Source organism: Podarcis pityusensis (genome assembly GCF_964106645.2).
Source record: "Podarcis pityusensis genome assembly, chromosome: 13".
Taxonomy (NCBI): Eukaryota; Metazoa; Chordata; class Lepidosauria; order Squamata; family Lacertidae; genus Podarcis; species Podarcis pityusensis.
The window spans coordinates 4,838,740-4,858,524 of record NC_138038.1 but is presented as its reverse complement, the minus strand read 5'-3'; the positions used below and the strand labels follow the sequence as shown (position 1 = coordinate 4,858,524).

Sequence of the window (19,785 nt, the reverse complement as noted above, 5' to 3'; positions counted from 1 at the left end):
TACCAGTTGCGGCTGATCACAGGCAGGAGAGCGCTATGGGGCTCATGGCTTGCTTGTGGGCTGACCATTGGCATCTAACTGGCCCCTATGAAAAAAGGATGCTAGACAAGGTAGGCCTTTGGAGTGGACTGACCTAGGAGGACTCTTCTTACGTTTGTTGTTTCTGCCATCCCCCTTTCTTCTTCCCGTTTCCCTTGTAAAGCCTACTTTCTGCAGTTGTGGGCAGGTTCACAGACCTATTTCACAGTTAACTGCATAAATTCAGTCAGAAGACTCTAAAAGGTTTGCTTCCAGATGAAAGCACTTGGAGAGAAAACCACTGCAATGTACAGTGGCTAAGAAATTGAGCTGTGAACCAGGATATCCCTACATTGAACTCAAGACACATGAAACCACTATCGGAGGCTGAAAGTTTAAGTGACAGAATTTGAGGGAGTTGAACTACTTGACCATTTTGCTTCTGACCATTTACCCACTTGAAATGGTACCATCAAATTGTTTTTTTTCTCCAGCTGTGGAGGGGAAGAGATAGGTACCTTCACCCTCAAGGGTGGAAATGCAAGGAGTGACATTTTGAGAGGAAAAAAATGGCTTTTAGGATTAAGATGGGAAACAGTGCATGGCATGGCACCTTCCATCTTCAGCCTCAATCACTCATCTGCAATATGGGGATAATTATACTGATCTCTTATACCCAGTGCTTTTTTCTGGGGGGACGCAGGGGTACGCATACCCCTTAACATTTTGTGAATCTTTGTACTTTTGTCCAGTTATGGTATTTATTTTTACTGATTTGAACTATAAATGGTGATTTTCTTGAGTCAAAATCAGAGTACCTCTAAACATTTTTTTTAAGAAAAAAGAATTGCTTGTACCTATCCATCTTGTAAAAATTACTGAAATAATGTGTGTGCTTTCAACACTCTAAATGCTAAGTATTATTATCACCATATATTAAACAGAATGAAAAAACCTGTTTCTAGGAAAGTAGGTTTCAAATCCTAGCTAAAGTCTGGGAGAAGTTTGAGGGCCTTCAGTTTTTAACAACAGCTATAGGAACCTAACTGACAGGACGTTGTTGACAACATGAGACAAAGACTGCAAACCATAAGGCTTATTGTAAAAGCACTTCATAAATAGAATGGAATGGCAAACCGGGGAGGGATTATAGATCGGAAGAAAATATCACAAGAAACTGTCATTTTTTTCTAGTCTGCAGTTGTTATTTTTTCATTATTATGTCTCTCCCTACCCCCACATCTGAAGTGAATGGTGTATGATCACACAACAATAAGGTAATTAATTACATTATTAAATTTGACCACAACGAACCAAGTAACATTTTTGTGGAATATGAACTGCAGCAGAATGGAAACGGTGCTGCATGTGATGCATAGAGGATAGAATGAGGAAAAATGCCTTTTTACATTTGTAGTAACACTCCAAACCAGACAAAGATTTGGTGTCACTCACATGAAAGGCTGCTGCTTCCTTTCCTCCACTTTCCCTTTCCTGCCTCCTGTACCTAAAAGGGTAGATTTTATTTTTAAAACAGCTGTTTTGTGCAAGAGTAGTTCTTCGCTAAAGAGCTGTTTTAAATATAAACGTATCATGAATGTTCCTTCAGCAACTATCAATGGAAAACAACTGGTGCCTCCTTTTCTTTGGGGCATGGAAACCAAACAGAAGTAGGGCATGTGGCAATAGACAGCACCCAGCAAAACGTCACCACATGTGTAAAAACAACAACACACACAATGTGCTTCACAGTTGGGTAACCTTATTTTACATTGGATATTTCACCCCTTATTGGACTGCCCACTGAGAGGGAAAATCCAAATTTAGTGGAGGGAAGGCTTGGATGAGGATGTCATGTTCATGAGGAGAGACAAACAGCTTCAAATCTACATTAAACTCTAGTTCAGATGCACCCCGTGCATTAAGAGATTTCCATTGTCATTCACATGCATGTTGTTTAGGCAATATGGTATGATATAGCATCCTATATCCCACAGTTACTTCCAGATTCACCACAACCTCAGAGTTTAATGTCTGCCAGAGGTAATGTGAAGAATCAAAGTCCTTGATTTGTCTGTTAACATGGAGTCTATGCAATGAAAGCGACCATTCCATGTTCCAAACACCCAACTGGCAAGCAATATCATTCATGTAGAATGATGGAGCTGGAAGAGTCATTGGAGATTGTCACAGGTAAAGCATTTCAAAATACATTTCCTTTCAGCCAATTAAGTGAGACAATGGGCAGGCCAAAGACTAACTCTGTATTGGTGCCAGCACAATATTGAACATGGAGGCAATGTGCCATTGTGCACTACAGATGTGGAGCAGCCTTGTGCCAGGGCCAAGCTCTGAACAAAAATTACCAGTGGCACTCACTGTATGAAGGAGGCACTGCTAAGAGCAGTGGACCAAGGTCTTCACCTATAGAGTTCCATACCATCAAATCTGAAGGTCCCTGACAGTTCTACAATGGGCTTAGATACCATTTTGGGAAGACTGCAAAAGACAGTAAAGTAAAGGGACCCCTGACCATTAGGTCCAATCGTGACTGACTCTGGGCTTGCGGCGCTCATCTCGCTTTATTGGCCGAGGGAACCGGCGTACAGCTTCCGGGTCACGTAGCCAGCATGACTAAGCCGCTTCTGGCGAACCAGAGCAGCGCACAGAAACGCCGTTTACCTTCCCGCCGGAGCGGTATCTATTTATCTACTTGCACTGGCATGCTTTCGAATGCCACAGCCCAAAATGGATGAGACACCCCCTCTTCTCTCTCTCTTTCTGCCACCTCTTTTTCTTTTCCTTGCTCTCTTTCTTTCTGCACATTCCCCACCGCTGCTCTACATATCTTACAAGTGGTACTCTTTAAAAAACCCTATGCCTTTCCAACCCCCAGCCTCACCCCCACCCAAAACCCCAACAAGCGCCATCTGCAAATATTAGTACATAGTTTTCTCAGTGTACATTAATAAATGTATTGACTTACCTCTTTTCCTATCCCATGCATAGAGCTCCTTTATTCCCAGTTCATTCAATGACTTTGTAAGTTCCAGTTCCTCCCCAGCGAAGGTATCTCTCAAGAGGACAAGGCATTCCTGACTGACCTCACACTTCTCACAAATCACTGGGATGATGCTTTGGAGAGGAACCTCGGGACTCACTCGAACCACTGCCTTTTGTGTCTTGAGATAGTTTACGACCAGCCTCACTGTTTTCTAGGGAAGCAAAATAGAAAAGGAAAAGACTCTGTGAGCCACAGCTCCTCAGCGGTAGTGCTTGTGCACTGCAGTTGCAAAATAGATTATTCATACTGGCAAGAGGGTTAAAGAAAGATCAAGGAGTGTCATATTCATTGCACAGGAATGGCATTACAGAGGCAGAACAGGATTCCTTAGAGCTTTCTCCGTGTAGGTATGCATCAACACATTTTAATCGCTTATGAAATACCTGTATATGCAACGCTGAAAAACAAAATTATTGTGAAGCAGATAGCAGTTATTCAAATATTAGATTGAGAGAGAGTATATTAGCAATAATAGCCCTTGGACTCTAAGCAACTTGTTCTACAAGGCAGTCACAAGAACTGTAGATGAGAACTGTCCAGTTTGTTTCTATTATGCAATAAAAGAATTAAAGGGTTGGAAGGGACCTAGGAGGTTTAGTCAACCCCTTCAATGCAGGATCTGCAATGTTAGGATGCAGCTACTGTATTGTATTCCTTCAGTCTTTGCTTAAATACCTCCAGCATAGAGGGGTCCACCATTTTCATGGCAGTTGACTACTGTCAAACAGTAAGTTCCTCCTAATGCAAGCTCCCTTGCCATTTCCACCAATTGGTCCCAAAGCAACAGGGGGCAAGTCTGCTGGTTCTTCTGATTTGATTATTTTTGTACCTTAATACCAGGCTTTACATTATCTCTACTGAATTTCACATGCTGGCTTTGGCCAGCAGTTCCAGCCTGTAAAGATCATTCTGAATCTTGATTCTATCTTCTATGCTGTCAACTATCGCTTCCAGCATTGTGTCATCTGCAGTTTCAGTTCCTGCACTAACCATACTTCCTCTAGAATGATACTTAACTCTTAATCTCCACCAGGTGGCAGAATTTTTCATTATGTTGCAACTTTGTCCATTTTACCTGCCTCCTTCCAAAATTCAGAAGTTATAATATGGTTATAGAGATTAAATAGGAGTTTTTCCTCATCAGGACTCCTACAGTTTTCTGTTAGAAAGACCTAAAAGCCAATGTTGTTGGCATCTGTCTGTCTGTCTGTCTCTCTCTCCTTCCTCTCTCTCTCTCTCTCTCTCTCTCTCTCTCTCTCTCTCTCGTGAGTATGCCTCCAGGGGTGGAGTCAAACCACTTCATTAGCAGTGACCTTCCCAGGGCACAAGCCTGGGCAGTGTGGATGGAGGTCCTGAGCTGTCCAATGACATTTTGGCCTTGCTGATGTGATCCAAAGGAAAGCAGAGCAGTATGTTTGGCACCAGTTTGGCTGCAGGAGTTGCCAGAAGGAGGCATACAAGACACCACCCAACCATCTTAGGGACTCCAATCCAGATATGTGTAGGGTTTACGCCTTAGCCTTTCTTCTCCTGAAGTTGTCCTGCGAGGCAGCAGAGGTTTAGGATCAGAGTACAGCTGATGTTTAGGATCAGAGCTTCCCTTCTCCTAGAAGGACTACCTTCCCAGCTGAATGAGCCCCACCTGCCCCTCACTTCCATCTACAGCATTTGCAGAAACAGCCTTCTTGACTGTTGGACCCACTATTGGTCTTGTCTGCTCAATCCACCAAGCCTGTCTTTGCAGGCAGGGGAAGTCCCTAACTCACTGGGGTTTGAGATCCATCGGCTATCCTCACTTGGTTTAGCTGGCCAGTCAAAGCTGTTTCCAAGGGTGTGGCCCCTGTCACATGCTGACAGCTTCTAGGAGTCACAGGTGAGAGCTGAATGCAGGGTGGGGACCAAGGTGGACTAACTACCCCAGGAGCATGATGTGCCCCCACCAAAATTACTACCCCTCCCCTAACACCCTAAGACCCCTTACAATACAAACAACAAAAGACAGTCCTATTGTCAAACCAAGGCCTAACACAGCCTTGGACAACTTATCCTCAAACAAGAACCCAGACTTTTAGGAAACCAGGAGACCAGAAAGTGCCCCCCTCCCCGTCCATAAGATCCAGGGAGAGCTCTCACTAGGCCCACATCCAGGGAATGCCCAGGAGGAACCTCAGGGTGGATCTCTGCCTTGTCTGTGGCAAAGAAGTCCCTGTCTAAGCTGTACGGGGAGGCTAAACCACCTGTTAGTCCTTGAGAGAATCAGCATCAGAAACTGCAGGCTCAGACAGCTGGCGAGTAAAGGAGCATAGACTTGAGACCACAATGTCACCATGCTAGTCAACAGTAAAGGGTTCCTTAAGCATCTGGATTTGGACAGGGTCTGGAAGGCTACTCTTTATAAAACTTCAGTTGAAGTCTGCTAGTAGCTGGAACAACACATGCCTCTTAACTACTTACTCATGCAACCAGACTCCCCTGCAGTTGTCCTGCCCTCTGACTGAGTGGTGTACACACTCCTCCCCCTCTTAATTTTATCCTCACAACATTTCTGTGTGGTAGGCTTGGTTGAGAGACAGTGACAGGCCCAAAGTCACCCAGTGACTGAGTGGGAATTTGAACCCTGGTCTCCCAGGTCCCAGTCTAGCACCCTAACCACTACTCCACCTTGGCTCTGGATAGAAACCACATGGCCTTACAGACGTTGCTGGACTCCAACAACACCTGGAAGGCCACAGGTTCCTCAACCTTACTTACAAAATGACAATTCAACTCACAAAAGGCCATAGTCAACTCAAAATAAACCTGCAGTAACTACTTATTGCCATATACCCAGTCTCTACACTGGCTGTCAGTTAAGATTACCATTACATCGCAATAGTAAGCTCCGTGCCAAGTTCAATACTGAACACATTGGGGGGGCGGGGAGACTGTCATCAACATTTCTTGACATCCGGCAAAACAGTTATGCAGCAGAAAGTTCCAACCTCAGGAATTTTGGGCGGAGGAGGCCGCTTCGCCTTTCCTTCAGGAACCTTCTCCTTCAGAAGTATCTTCCATACATCCAGTGCCCCTATCAAAGTGTTTGGCTTATAACTCAAAGTCTGTTGGGTCCCTGAAGACTGCAGCTCCAGGGTGTGATAGGCTGGATTTAAGTGGTACCGGCTGCACAAGTCAACCAAGAGGTCCATCACAGCTTTACTGGAAGGGAAAACAGAAAAGGCGACTTAGAACCAGATTTAATAGAACACAGAAGGGTTTTCACGCAGGTAGAGAGAGCAGATTGAAACCATATCCAGATAGTACACATACACATATATAAAAATCAACCTGGACTATTTCAAAATAGCCATGTTCTTCAAAACATCCATTGGGAAACTTTGTGCCTCTTTGTGCCTCTATTTGCTGACATGGGCATAGCCAGTGCTGAGCTCAAGGCAAGAAGCCCTGCACCTTTTCCTCATGGCCAGTTTGTCTTCACACCAGAACCACATCCACAGATCAGCTACTGAGTGGGTTGTAGGGATGGAGAGACAAGCTTGACTGCTCTCATCCATCAGCTGCGTGATGGCTCTTGCTCATTAGCTATGAACAGGGATGAGCAAATCTACCAATTTCAGTTTCTCATCTTTCCAATCTTAAATTCAGTTATCCACATTTCCGTATCACATGGTTTATTTTGTTTTTTAAAAAATCCTCATGAAAATTCATTAACATTTAATACAAATTTCTCATAATTATATGTATGCATGCAATTCTGCCTATATATTTTTTACAAAGCTGTTTTCTGTAACACAGTGCATGTTATTGTCACTAATACATGGATTTTTAATGTACACTTTATCCCAGTACATGCATGTTTGTACACATTACTCGGCTGCAGAACTTTGCAAAATTAAGAGAACTGCAAACTTTTAAGGATGCACTGAAGGATTGTATTGTGTCAGAAAGTGTGACAATTAGGGAGGTTTGCCTTTAAATGAATCAAATTTCTCTCCCATCCCTAGAATGGAGGAGAACCCACCAAGCCTCAAGCCCTTCAGCCACTAAAGGCGGAGTCTGACAGAAAACCCACACAAAGGGAGATTTTGCTTTAAAACACCAAATGAATCGCAACTCGGCCACGAACCAAACCCAAAAGAGGAAGAAAGCCAATGCGAAGGGACAGAGCCTCATGAAGCCTTGCCAGAATGTGGAAAGTGTAGAGAGCAGAGGCCCAAAATGTCCCCACCCACAAAGCCTCCACACCACCACTGGTGGTCATCTGGGTAGTGGAGATGCCTTCACATGCCCTCCGCAGTGGCAAACCCATCTTACGTAGGGGTTGGGGGAGTGAAGAGCACAAATGGGAAAGTCCTCCGTGTGACCTCTGGGCAACGGCTAAGAGGCAATGAGAGGCCTCTACATAACCTCCTTAATTCTTGGACATGTACTGGATTGCTCCACACCAATCATATAAAATGCTGGACAACAATTTGTTGTTCTCCCAACCATTACTAGATTTCATCCATTCTTAGTCTAACTGCTTTTCCTCAAGATGTTTGTTTGTGTGGAAACATCCCTTTCCTGGTCTTTTAAATTTTCCTCATGTGTGCTTCGCTTCAGGAAAGGATGGCTCTCTTCAGATATATACACAATGCTTCAGAGGCAAAATGGTGTCCTATACTATGCACTGCACATAATTAAAATTAATAAATACGGTAGAGAAAAAATTGATTATATGCATATAAATTAGCCTCTCTTTGCATGCTGGATGAAATACATGTGCACTAAAAACTAAAAACAGCAGGCGCTGCTTAACCTAACATGCACTGCTAGGTTATAAGCAGCGGGGGGGGGGGAGGGAAACCCTGAAATTTATTGCATTGTCTTACATCTCTCCTCCTAAAAATGACATCAATGGGTAGATACAAATTGTTTCAAATGTCTGAAAGCCTTACCTGCCATGCACAGTAGTTTTCTGTTCTTCTCCATCTGGAAAAACTACTATAAAGTCCACCGTCCTGTTAATCAGATTTTCCTTCATATTTATCACACCCTGATCAGGCAGCGCTCCCAGGTCTGTAGGTAATTTGTGTTCATTATTAACTCTACAGGTGGCAGGAGTTTGGTTTGGTGGAGGTGGAGCACGAGCCTTCATTCTTCGTCTGAAAAAGAAAACAGTAGGAAGTTGGTTTGTTACATGCACATGCTCCAAAAGAGCAGTCGATACCATCTGCCCAGGTGATAAACACCTGCTTCCTTTGGACAGTAACAGCATGCATTACTTAGATTTTAGTGCTTAATAGCACACTTCCAGGACAGAGTAGTTAGTACCCTGTATGCCAAGGCAATCACCCATCCAGGCCGTCACCAGACCCGGACCTGCAGTAAGCGGCCAGAGGCAGACACCCAGGGTCCCTTGGCAACCCACTCAGGAAAAAAACACTTTACCGCAATAACCACAATAGAAATTCCTACATTTTAAGCAACCCAAGTACTCAAAGCGCCCGGAGTGAGGGTGAGACAATTTCAGTAGGGAAACTGGAGGGGGCCAGTTTCATCAAGCCTTAGGTACACCTCTGCAAGAGGCCTAATAAGTCTTTGGATCATACCTTTCTAGCTTCATGCCATCTACGAGTCTTTTATAAAAGGCTGAAAGCACAGAGCTGAGGACAGAGTCCTATGACTCAAGTCCTCCCTCTGGGCTGACACAGAACCATTAACAAACATTCCCTGGGTGTGGTTGTTCAACCAGCTGTAGTATCAACCTTACAAGTAGTATCGTCAAACCCACATTCCAAAAATGCAATATAGTAAAAACTCAGACAGATGCAGCAGATAAAGCAGAGACTTCAGAGTTTGTCCTAGGCCTTGCTGAAGTCCAGATATACCATGTTTGTGGCATTCCCATGATCTACCAAACAAATAACTCTCATCAAAAAAAGGAGGTAAGGTTGCCTGGGATGACTTCTCCTTCATAAACCTTGTAACCAAAGCTTTCTTTTCTGGAGGATCATGAGGTACTTAACGATCAGCTCAAGAAATGTGGCCGATGTTGACATCAAGCAGTGACTTGTAATCCACCAGAGCCATTCCCCACCCTTTGATGACAGGGGACAACATCTGCACATCTCCAGGCTTCTGGCACCTCCTCCAATCTCAAATATTCTCAAATATTTCAAAAATATTCAGAATTCACAAATATTACAAACAGCATCTTTGAAGTAACACCTTCAAGCTCATTCAACTCCCTTGGGCTTAATTCATCTGACCCTAGACGTGTGGATTTACTGAAAGTAGCTTGGTGTTTACTAACCATCTTCTTACCTATCCAGGCTGCAAATCCCTCCTCACATTATTTGCTCTTGCTGTTTTAAATATAATGATAATGGCAGTAGACATCGCAAACTATTATTCAGGCAGGGAATATAACATAGTGCCAGATTTCCACAAAATCACTCTCCAGTCCTTTAGCCTCTCCTATTTGTTCTGCAAGTTTTTCTGTTACAGCTGCACTTATATTACAGAAATACATATCCTTCAATATCCCCTCTAACTCTGCAGTGATCCTTTATTTCTTCCCAGAGCCTACTCCATTTCATAGATCCTCCATTTGCCCTCTCTGCAAATAGTCCTCTAATTATATCCTCAATCTGCCTTTTTGCCTGTAGCCCAATTCACAGACATGGAAAAACTCAAGAGAAGTACACTTTTTATCTTTAATTCCATCAGCAAACTAGCCTGCCTGAAATCCACACTGCTCTCATTAATTTGCAACACCTCCTGAAGTGTTTACATAAGAAACAGATTGACCCCATAATCCCTAAACAAAACTATATAAAAGATTTGCATAGCAAGTCACTTGCTACTATACTATTATCTTACCTCTCAGAATAAGCTGCTTGGCAGAAAATGCGAGAATTGTTCCTCAAAACAAAAATAGCATGAATACAATCCCTAAGATTTATGAACACTGAGATCCTGGAATGTAAAAAGAGCCATACCCTTTGGACCAATAAGGATCTTAGTTATTTATTAATAAAGATCACTAACAATGTAACCTTGGCATACCAAAGCCCAACTAACAGACGGCACCCTGTCAAATGCTTTTCACAAGGCATGCTCATAGCCTTCATTTCCTCACATCAACTCTGTAAAGTGATATATACAGTTTTGGTGAAAAGTGCAAGCCTAGGATTTTCACCTTCAGCTTGTAAGCTGTACAAGACACAACAGAAACCTTCCAGTGAGGTACTAAAGTACCTGGGTAAAGGTTCTCAACGTAACCTTAGATAAAGTCTCTGGAAAGCAGCGCTACACTATGCACAAGCTTATTTGTCTGAACACTCAAGAAACGCATGCATTCAGCAGTTTGATAAACAGAAACGCTGCTTATACAGTACAGGGTTCCACTAGCATGAAAATATACAAAAGGAGTTTCCACAGGTGTGGCAGGTGAGAGTTCTGCTCCCATGCACTTCTGGTGTTAAAATTAAACCACATTATGTCTGCATGTTTGCCATGTTCATCTATAGTTTGGCCCCCAAATAGTATTTGGCTTAAAATCAGTCTGGGATGTGAATGGCAAGTTTCACTAGATACACCCATTTCAGCTCCTTTCCCCCACTACCAAAATTCAGATGGCAGAATTAACGCAAAAAGGGCTCAGAGATGCTAGTTCTGGGCTTCCTATCTGAAAACGTCTACTGCCACATGGCAGAACTAGTCCTGGAATTTTGAAAAGCAGAGTTGTGCTGCTTTCAGAAGTGCATAAAACCATATTATTAAGCGGAACAGTCACATGCATTAAGGGGTACAAATGAAATACTCATATGGGAATCCAATGACACCTTTAAAAAATATGTCATCACTTTTCTATCATCACCAGCTATAAAAATCTGTACAGTGAATGATAATCTCACCTGAAAAATCTTATCTGAATTGTACTAAAGTGGAGCTGGGTAGAGAGTAAATTCCACTTAACGTGATTTTGTAAACTGCTTTTGTTATCAAGCCTCGTCCTGCAATGTCCCTTCTGTTCCCTGCCTAGTAAGCTTGGGCAATTGCTCAACAGTGCTTTGTGCCACACACACTGCCAACTTAGGCAGGACTGATCAGAGTCTCCCCTTTTGCATTTTCGCTCTCGCCGCCCGCCCCCCATATATTTTGAGCAGATTATTGTTAATGCCCAGTTCCTGCCACTCTCCCAACATGTTCCTTTTTCCTCACACGCTCTTAGCAGTCTTTGTGCGGGTGCGGAGATCATATAAATCTCAGTTCATTTCAAACTGCTAATGAACCAAACATGCATTGCCAGTGAGGTAATGAAGTGTCCTGCTTTCACACAATAACCGTGTTGTTGCTGGAACATTATAATGAATAGATGCCTCGGCTGCTATTATTAGGAAATTCCACAGTTTGAATTCTAATGGGATTGGGGTTTCTTGTATTAAACGTTTGAGTGCCAGCTTTCATTTCAGGCTATATTTTCCTCAAACTCTTAAAAAGATGTTTGCTGGAAGAAAAACACTGTCATGCCTAGCCCTGAGCTAGCACCAGGCATGGAGTCCTTAGAGGATAGACTGGGCACCACACAGGTTGAGGGTCTTGAGGAGCAGGCAGGGCACCCTGAGCCCAAAGCTGATGGTCCCCTGGAGGGGTCCTTCGCATGGATACCTAGTGAGGAAACCCCTGGAGCTCCCACTGCTGGAAACAACATAGGTCCCTAGCTTCAAGGTCCTGATTCTACTCACTCTCCCTTGCTGTGTTGTACCTTGCCCCCCCCCCCCCCACACACACACCATACATACATGCATACATGTATGTGTGTGTGATCTTGATCTTGGTATGTTTCCTAATTTGTTTCTGGATTACATTTGGAACTAGATTATCTGTGCTTGATCGTGGTTTGTTTGGACTGTGTTCCACTGGTTATCTCTGTCGTCACTGGTGAGGAGTTCGGCTTATATCGCCTGTAACTGGGATCCCTGCCTCTGAGGGCATCTCCTGGAGTGTTACAAACATTCCCAGAGAGAATAATCATTATACATGCACACATTCACACTTACATACACTGCATTTGTAACGTCAGTGTACAAATATCTGATACTTCCTTATTAAACCAATGAAACAGAAACTGGCATGGAATGCATGCAATCACAACAGTTGTTATCCATTATTTTGCTAATGCTTGTACTGAACAATTTCTGAACAATTTTGCTCATACAATTTCTGAAGGAATGAATAAACATTTTGCAGTGCTGAAAGCTAACATGTTAGCCTTCAGCACCTACAGGCACTGGGGCTACCCAAGTGAACAGCAGCAGCATCTTACTCACAAGCCTGTTTGTCTCTTTTATTATTATCCCCATCCTGCAACTAATACACTGCTCATTTTGTTACTCTGTGTGCCCCCTTCTCTGGCACAAAGCAGCCCCAGTTTGTGCTTCCCTGACTGTGCCCAAGTGATTTGTTTAAACTCAACCTATTCCTATTACACATAGGTCCCGCTATAGGAACCTAATTACCTCCTGAGAACTGGTTCATAAGGCAAGTGTTCTTATAGAGATGTGAACATTTCCATGATTTCTTATGAGGAAAATTCCAATGCACTCCTGACCCAGAAAGATTCACCCCGAAATTATTTATATTAAAAAAAACTGAACATTATTATGATGAATAAAATCACAAACACCATTACCATTATGCCATATGCCTGTATTTATTCAACAAACAAGTCAAACAAACAATGAAAAACAAACGCTTCACCTGACATCATGGCGATGTCAAGTGATGGGTGGGGGGCAGCCCCACCCACCTGTCAAAGTGACCCCTGGGAGACCATAGGATCTTGGCTGCCAGCTGGATCCAGTTTCTAATCCCACTCCAACCAGTCTTTGAAGCAATCCAAAATGTGTGAAAAGTGGATGGAGCAATTTTTGTTATTCGCTATTAGACTCACACAGAAGAGGCATCTGATGTCGAAACTTTCGCTCCATCATTGGAATGAGATCTGATATATCCTATGGCCCCTGAAACGCTCTAACGGGGACTCAAAGGACTGCAACTCAGTTGTTTTTAAGCTAGGAGAAATATGTGGGTTGGGCTTAAATTCTGCACATCCTTTTCCTTTTATATTTAGTCTGTATAGCTAAATATACGAACACTAACATAATTAAATCCTCCACAGCCCTTGTGACTTCAGGGATGACATATATATTTAGTAATTATACCTATTTATACATAACTGAATATTAATCTTGAAGACCAGTTCAATATATCATTTATATTGGGCTCTTCCAGAAAAAGTTTCTTTGGGGGAGGGTGATCACTATATTTCAGGGATGGTTTGAGGAGTTCCAGCCTGCCTGGTTCTTTTAAAGGAGCTTGACTCACCTGTAGCCCTCCAGAGGTTTTTGAAGTCAAACTCTCATCTGCTTTAGCCAGCATGGCCAATATTCATGCAAAACTTAGAGGTTAACCACCCTTGGTTTAAAGTTGTTATCATCTTGGAATCACAGCATTTAATCTTTTACTTGTTTTAGGTAAACAGAAAACAACAGAAGCACTTATAAAATTAACTTCCCATTCTAAAATGTATTTTATATAATTGACTTTTTATTTTTATTCTTGGTATTGCATACAGTGGTACCTCAGGTTAAGTACTTAATTCGTTCCGGAGGTCTGTTCTTAACCTGAAACTGTTCTTAACCTGAAGCACCACTTTAGCTAATGGGGCCTCCTGCTGCCGCCGCGCCGCCAGAGCACAATTTCTGTTCTCATCCTGAAGGAAAGTTCTTAACCCGAGGTAATATTTCTGGGTTAGAGGAGTCTCTAACCTGAAGCATATCTAACCCGAGGTATCACTGTATTGTTGTTTTATTGCTATGGCCAATGCAAATAAATATTCATTCATTCATTCATTCATAACTTCCCATTGCTTTTTGACACACATACTGTTACATTTTTTAATCACACATTTTTTTATTCACACACTATTACTATAACAGGCTCCAGAAGGCTTCAAATTATTTTTGGTCATATGATTATTTGACTTGCCTTTTAGCCTTTGGTGCAATCTGATGCAAACTGTTGGTGGCCTCATATCATCTGCGGAGCCCACAATTCAACCCCTACTATGTATGCTTTAATGCACAATATAAAAGCTTTGAAAATGTAGAAAGCACCTTTTTATTAGCTAATCTACCGCTATGAAAAACCCAGGAAAAAATGGCGCCAAATGATAACTGTTTATTTATAATAATAAAAAACACTTGCACACTACTGTTTCGTTTAAAGAAACCCAAAGGGATTTACCACAAGTATATATACACCAAAAAAAAAACCTCTCATAAATTTAAAACATCACCGACTATGAAAGAAAGTGGTATCTTAACTGTCTGCAGAAGCCTGGTGGCAAAGAATATATTTCAGCAAAAGTTTAAAGGTGAATCTAGAAGACACCTGCTGAATCTCTATTGGAAGAACATTCCACAGGTCTGGAATGACCTGCAGAGCATTTCTGACTAAAAGAAGTGTGAGTTTCACCACCGGTACACCAACAGGACATGGGACACCCTCCACTATCCTGGGAAATCCCTTTAATCCCAATTTTATTTTATTCTTTGGTAAATTTACAAAAAGAAAAACACACACCAATCAATGCTTTTTAGAAAGGGGCAAGATTAAGCATGGACGCACAAAGCATTAAAAATAAATAAAAACAAGACTCCTTGCACTCTGCTCCCTCCTTCTTCCCACCCAGGGCAGTCTGGCCCTCTGCCTGCCCCTCAGAGCCAGAGCGTCATGTGGGGCTGGGCTTCGGTGGCAGCAACCTCTCCTCCTCTTCCTCCTCCTCACCCTAGAAATCTAATGGGAAATCAAGATCTGTTGGGAGTGCTAATGCTGTGAGCCCTTCCATCTCATTCTCATGTTGTAGATTTGTGTAAGTGAGACCATATATCCTAAAGACACTGCAGTCTTCAGTGACCTTAATTCCAAGGAACTCAAACCCTGGGTAAGCGCCTGGAACTGCTCAAATCTCTTGCTGCTCAGAGCAATAATATTTTGTTTTGATGAAGGGGAAGGACAGTCTAGAAATTAATAAATTGGGCCTGAGATGCAGGAATCTTGATTTAACAGCAAATTAGACTTGCAATTCATTAGTCCTTGAAATGACCTCTTACGAGTGTGTGCTTCTATTTTGACTGTCGAGACTGAACACTGTAAAACAAATATACAAACATTTGTCCCCCATTGAGTTATCCAATGCATGCTGCTACGCCCATGTCCTGAAGGACTGATCCAAAATAACTGCGGCATTAATATTACACAACTGTAATTTTAGATACTGCTAGAGAAGCAGGAAGAGCTTTCAGGAGTATGACTGAAAAGGAATGCTGCAGTTTTATAGCATCTCTATACCTCAGAAATTATCTAGATCCTACACAAGGAACAACTCACTAAGTGAAAACTATTTAGTTTTTGCATTTGAACATTCATTTGCATCTCACTGTCTGTAAATCATCCACCCAATAGTTGCATAGGAAAAATATTATTTAGAAATGAACTCAGATAGGTTGACTGTGGCTTTCTCCCACTAAACAATCCAGAGCCCACCCACAACCAACATGAAAGTTCCAGGAACTTTGTTGGCCTTCACATTTTGTACTTAAGTTCTAGCTTCTGCCTAGCATTCTGAAATTAAGTGAATAAACCTCCCAGACCAGGGGAAGCTTGCCCTAATGGATTTCTGAACCTCAGGCTGCTAAGAACATTGACAAGCCTACAGTGAGGGGGGAAAGTATTTGATCCCCTGCTAAATTTGCCAGTTTGGCGAACCAGAGCAGCACACGGAAACGCCATTACTCATTATAATGCACATCAATCTCTGACTTTTGTCTTCTGGGTTTCTGGGGGTTTTCCTGTTGTTATTCTGTCTCTTACAGCTACAATAAAGTTACCATTAAAATTATGGACTGGTCATTTCTTTGTCAGAGGGCAAACGGGCAAATTTAGAAGGGAATCAAATACTTTTTTTCCTCACTGTACCTGAAGCATGTTTATATATCAGTAATACTAAGAAAAGCAATGACAAACCTAGACAGCATCCTAAAAAGTAGAGACATCACCTTGCCAACAAAGGTCTGTATAGTAAAAGCTATGGTTTTCCCAGTAGTGATGTATGGAAGTGAAAGCTGGACCATAAAGAAGGGTGATCGCCAAAGAATTGATGCTTTTGAATTATGGTGTTGGAGGAGACTCTTGAGAGTCCCATGGACTGCAAGAAGATCAAACCCTATCCACCCTTAAGGAAATCAGCCCTGAGTGCTCAGTGGAAGGACAGATCCTGAAGCTGAGGCTCAATACTTTGGCCACCTCATGAGAAGAGAAGACTCCCTGGAAAAGACCCTGATGCTGGGAAAGATGGCGGGCACAAGGAGAAGGGGACGACAGAGGAAGAGATGGCTGGACACTGTTCTCGAAGCTACCAGCATGAGTCTGACTAAACTGCGGGAGGCAGTGGAAGACAGAAGTGCCTGGCGTGCTCTGGTCCATGGGGTCACGAAGAGTCGGACACGACTAAACGACTAAACAACAACAATACTCACTAAGCTCACTGAGACAACCTCAAGTATATATAAAATAGTAGTCTTCATGGTGTATTACAGGGCAAAGTAATCAGTGAGACAAATAGGTCAGTTTTTAACTGGCGGCACAGGACACTGTTGTATTACAACAGTTACTAAGGGCAGAAGGGCACACAGGTAGCTTGACTTCGGGCTGCTAAATTATAAGTTATGAGCGTTGGACTAGATGACTCTCTCCCACTGTGCAAGAGCGCCGGCCACCTCCTATGGGCAGGGAGCGGACCTGAGTGAAGACTGCTGCCTTCAGGTCTGCTCCCGAAGCCCCACCCCCAGGCTGCCACAGAATGGGCAAATTTCAAAATTGGGTCAGGCAGGAACCCAAGATGCTCCACGGCAGCCGAGGAGGAAGCCAACAGATGCAAGCATGATGGCCCTGCTCCGGAGAGTAGCAGAGCCACAACGACGGATCTTAACGGCCGCCCACCCTGGACCAGGTAAACAGCCATTATGGGGAATTTACAACTCATGGCTGTAATACTGTTGTAATTGTGTTATTTGTATGTAGATGGTACAATATTTTTAAGGCTTAAAGAACTATGAAGTCAATTAGACCCCATACACGTTTTTTGTAGGTATTCTGCACTTTACAGAATCTTGGATTGTTATAATTGTTTGCTTGGCGGGAACCGAAGTATGAGCATTGGTTTGCACAAAATGCTAACAATAATAATAATTATAGTAATAATAATTTAATATTTATACCCCGCCCATCTGGCTGAGTTTCCCCAGCCACTCTGGGCGGCTTCCAACAAAATATTAAAATACAATAGTCCATCAAACATTAAAAACTTCCCTAAACAGGGCTGCCTTCAGATGTCTTTTAAAGAGAAGATAGCTGCTTATTTCCTTCACATCTGAAGGGAGGGTGTACAGGGCGGGCGCCACTACCGAGAAAGCCCTCTGCTGGTTCCCTGTAACCTCACTTCTCGCAATGAGGGAACCGCCAGAAGGCCCTCGGTGCTGGACCTCAGTGTCCGGGCAGAACGATGGGGGTGGAGATGCTCCTTCAGGTACACAGGACCGAGGCTGTTGAAGGCTTTAAAGGTCAGCACCAACACTTTGAATTGTGCTCGGAAACGTACTGGGAGCCAATGCAGATCTCTCAAGACCAGTGTTATGTAGTCTTGGCAGCCACTCCCAGTCACCAGTCTAGCTGCCGCATTCTGGATTAATTGCAGTTTCCGGGTCACCTTCAAAGGTAGCTCCATGTAGAGTGCATTGCAGTAGTCCAAGCGGGAGATAACCAGAGCATGCACCACTCTGGCGAGACAATCTGCGGGCAGGTAGGGTCTCAGCCTGCGTACCAGATGGAGCTGGTAGATGCTAAGCTAGTAGATGCTAAACTAGCACTCTGGGTTGTGTCCTCCCAACATAACTAAGAGAGGGGATCAGTGTGCCTGAGGGTGCTTGCTAGTTCCAGGTAAACTGTAATTTGTTTAGCTTACAATTATGTACAAACTAGGCCTTCTATTGAAATATAATCAGAATTTGTATTTTCCTTTAAAGAAAGAAGGCTTTTTATATGTGGCATTTAGTGATAAATTGGGGGGGGGTGTCCTTTTTCACTGATCCAAGCTTTGGATGGGATTACTTAAAACACATTGCCATGCATTATCCTCAAAATCAGGTTCCTGTGCAAAGGCTGCTGTGTGTGAATTAAGAACTAGCACCTGGGTCTGCGCATTCAAATGTGTACACACCAACTAAACATATGGTGTGTTTCACTGTCACCAATTACCTATTTTGAGCTGAGTGTGGGGAATGACTGCCCCCACCAACAGTACCAGGAGATTAGAATGATCAAAGATGGCAGCAGTGACCCAACCTTCATCAGTTGCATGTATTCAGATCCTAAAATGCAATGCACTCAGACCAGTACTGTAAGTATCTATGGACAAATGCAATCCTGCATAATGTGCATATGATGCGGATGTTGGACTTTCAGAGAGAACTAAAATTATTAGGTCTCAAATGGCATACCATTTCTGAGATAAGGAAGCGTCACAACAAAATAATAATTACCATGTATAATTAGCAGCTCATTATACGAAGTTTCGCTCATTTAACTAACAGCTCGAGGCAAAATATTACGCATTTTTGCAGCAAAGGAAACATTTGCTAAAAAGCACTACAGCAAATGCTGATACAGCTTCTTAGAAAATCCGTATCTTTGAACATTCTAAATTAAACAACCAGTACTTCCAGTCATTTCTTTAGCATTTCATTATTGTACCATGCGCAAGTACAAAAATACAATAACTTTATAATTAGGAGAAAGCACACTCTTAAAAAGCAAACACATCAGAATAACGCAAGCCATTATTCCATCATTGACTGCTTTTCTTCTATCGAGGAAAAAGGATTCATTCATTCACGCTCAAAGACACAGCGCTTCCTGACTACTTTAATTTCAACATCAAACAATTCAAAGAAATTTAATCCAGGGAAGCCCAGGATGCTGAATGAAGTAGCTTGTGATTTTCTGTTTAAATATAAACTCATAAAAGATGTACAACTATCCAAGTACCAAAGCACACATCCAGCCTGGTGCTATACATAGTGCAAGGTTCTGCTGCAATCTGAGTTTAAACAGTCTTACTAAATGATCCTAACACAGTATTTATATTTGGAATAAAAGCACATTCTGATAAAATTGCAACCAATCTGCTTACTATATGCTAGTGAACTCTATTCCAAAATACAGAACTTACAATTTACAGCACTGGTTTTCAAACCTTTATACTTTCAAAGTGGTGTTTCCACATGAACCTCTCTGCCAAGAAACCTCTGTGCATCTGACACAAAACCCCAAAATGTTGTAGGCTTCTGAAAACAAATTATGAATTTTCTACATGAAAATCACTGCCATGTAGGCAATTGCTCTTAGTATTACTTATAGGCAATTTCACAATGGTTTAACAAGTTTAAACTAACATCAAAAACATTATGATAAAAACAAGACATGAAACAACCAGTTTCAGTAACGGCAATACCCAAAGCATAAAAGGAGCTTGTCACCCACCATAAAAGGAAGGCAACCCCCCCCCAATCTTTTCCAAAGGCTTTCAGAGAAAAAGA

The 19,785-nt window shown here is 42.5% G+C and overlaps 1 protein-coding gene across 13 annotated transcripts in view; it reads right to left on the bottom strand.

Annotated features, from left to right (window-relative positions):
- Window positions 1-19,785, bottom strand: part of COBL (cordon-bleu WH2 repeat protein) — a 96,508-nt gene that overhangs the window by 63,937 nt on the left and 12,786 nt on the right. For 10 of the 13 annotated variants that reach the window (XM_080976492.1, XM_080976485.1, XM_080976491.1 and 7 more), the window contains 3 exons: window positions 8,017-8,223; window positions 6,064-6,277; window positions 3,005-3,233 (listed from right to left, as the gene is read on the bottom strand). In XM_080976492.1, coding sequence (XP_080832618.1) covers window positions 3,005-3,233; window positions 6,064-6,277; window positions 8,017-8,223 — 650 coding nt within the window. Of the gene's footprint in view, window positions 1-3,004; window positions 3,234-6,063; window positions 6,278-8,016; window positions 8,224-8,670; window positions 8,725-9,943; window positions 9,966-12,875; window positions 12,991-19,785 lie in introns of those variants that run through there. The other 3 variants (XM_080976487.1, XM_080976488.1, XM_080976493.1) reach the window with 3 other exon arrangements.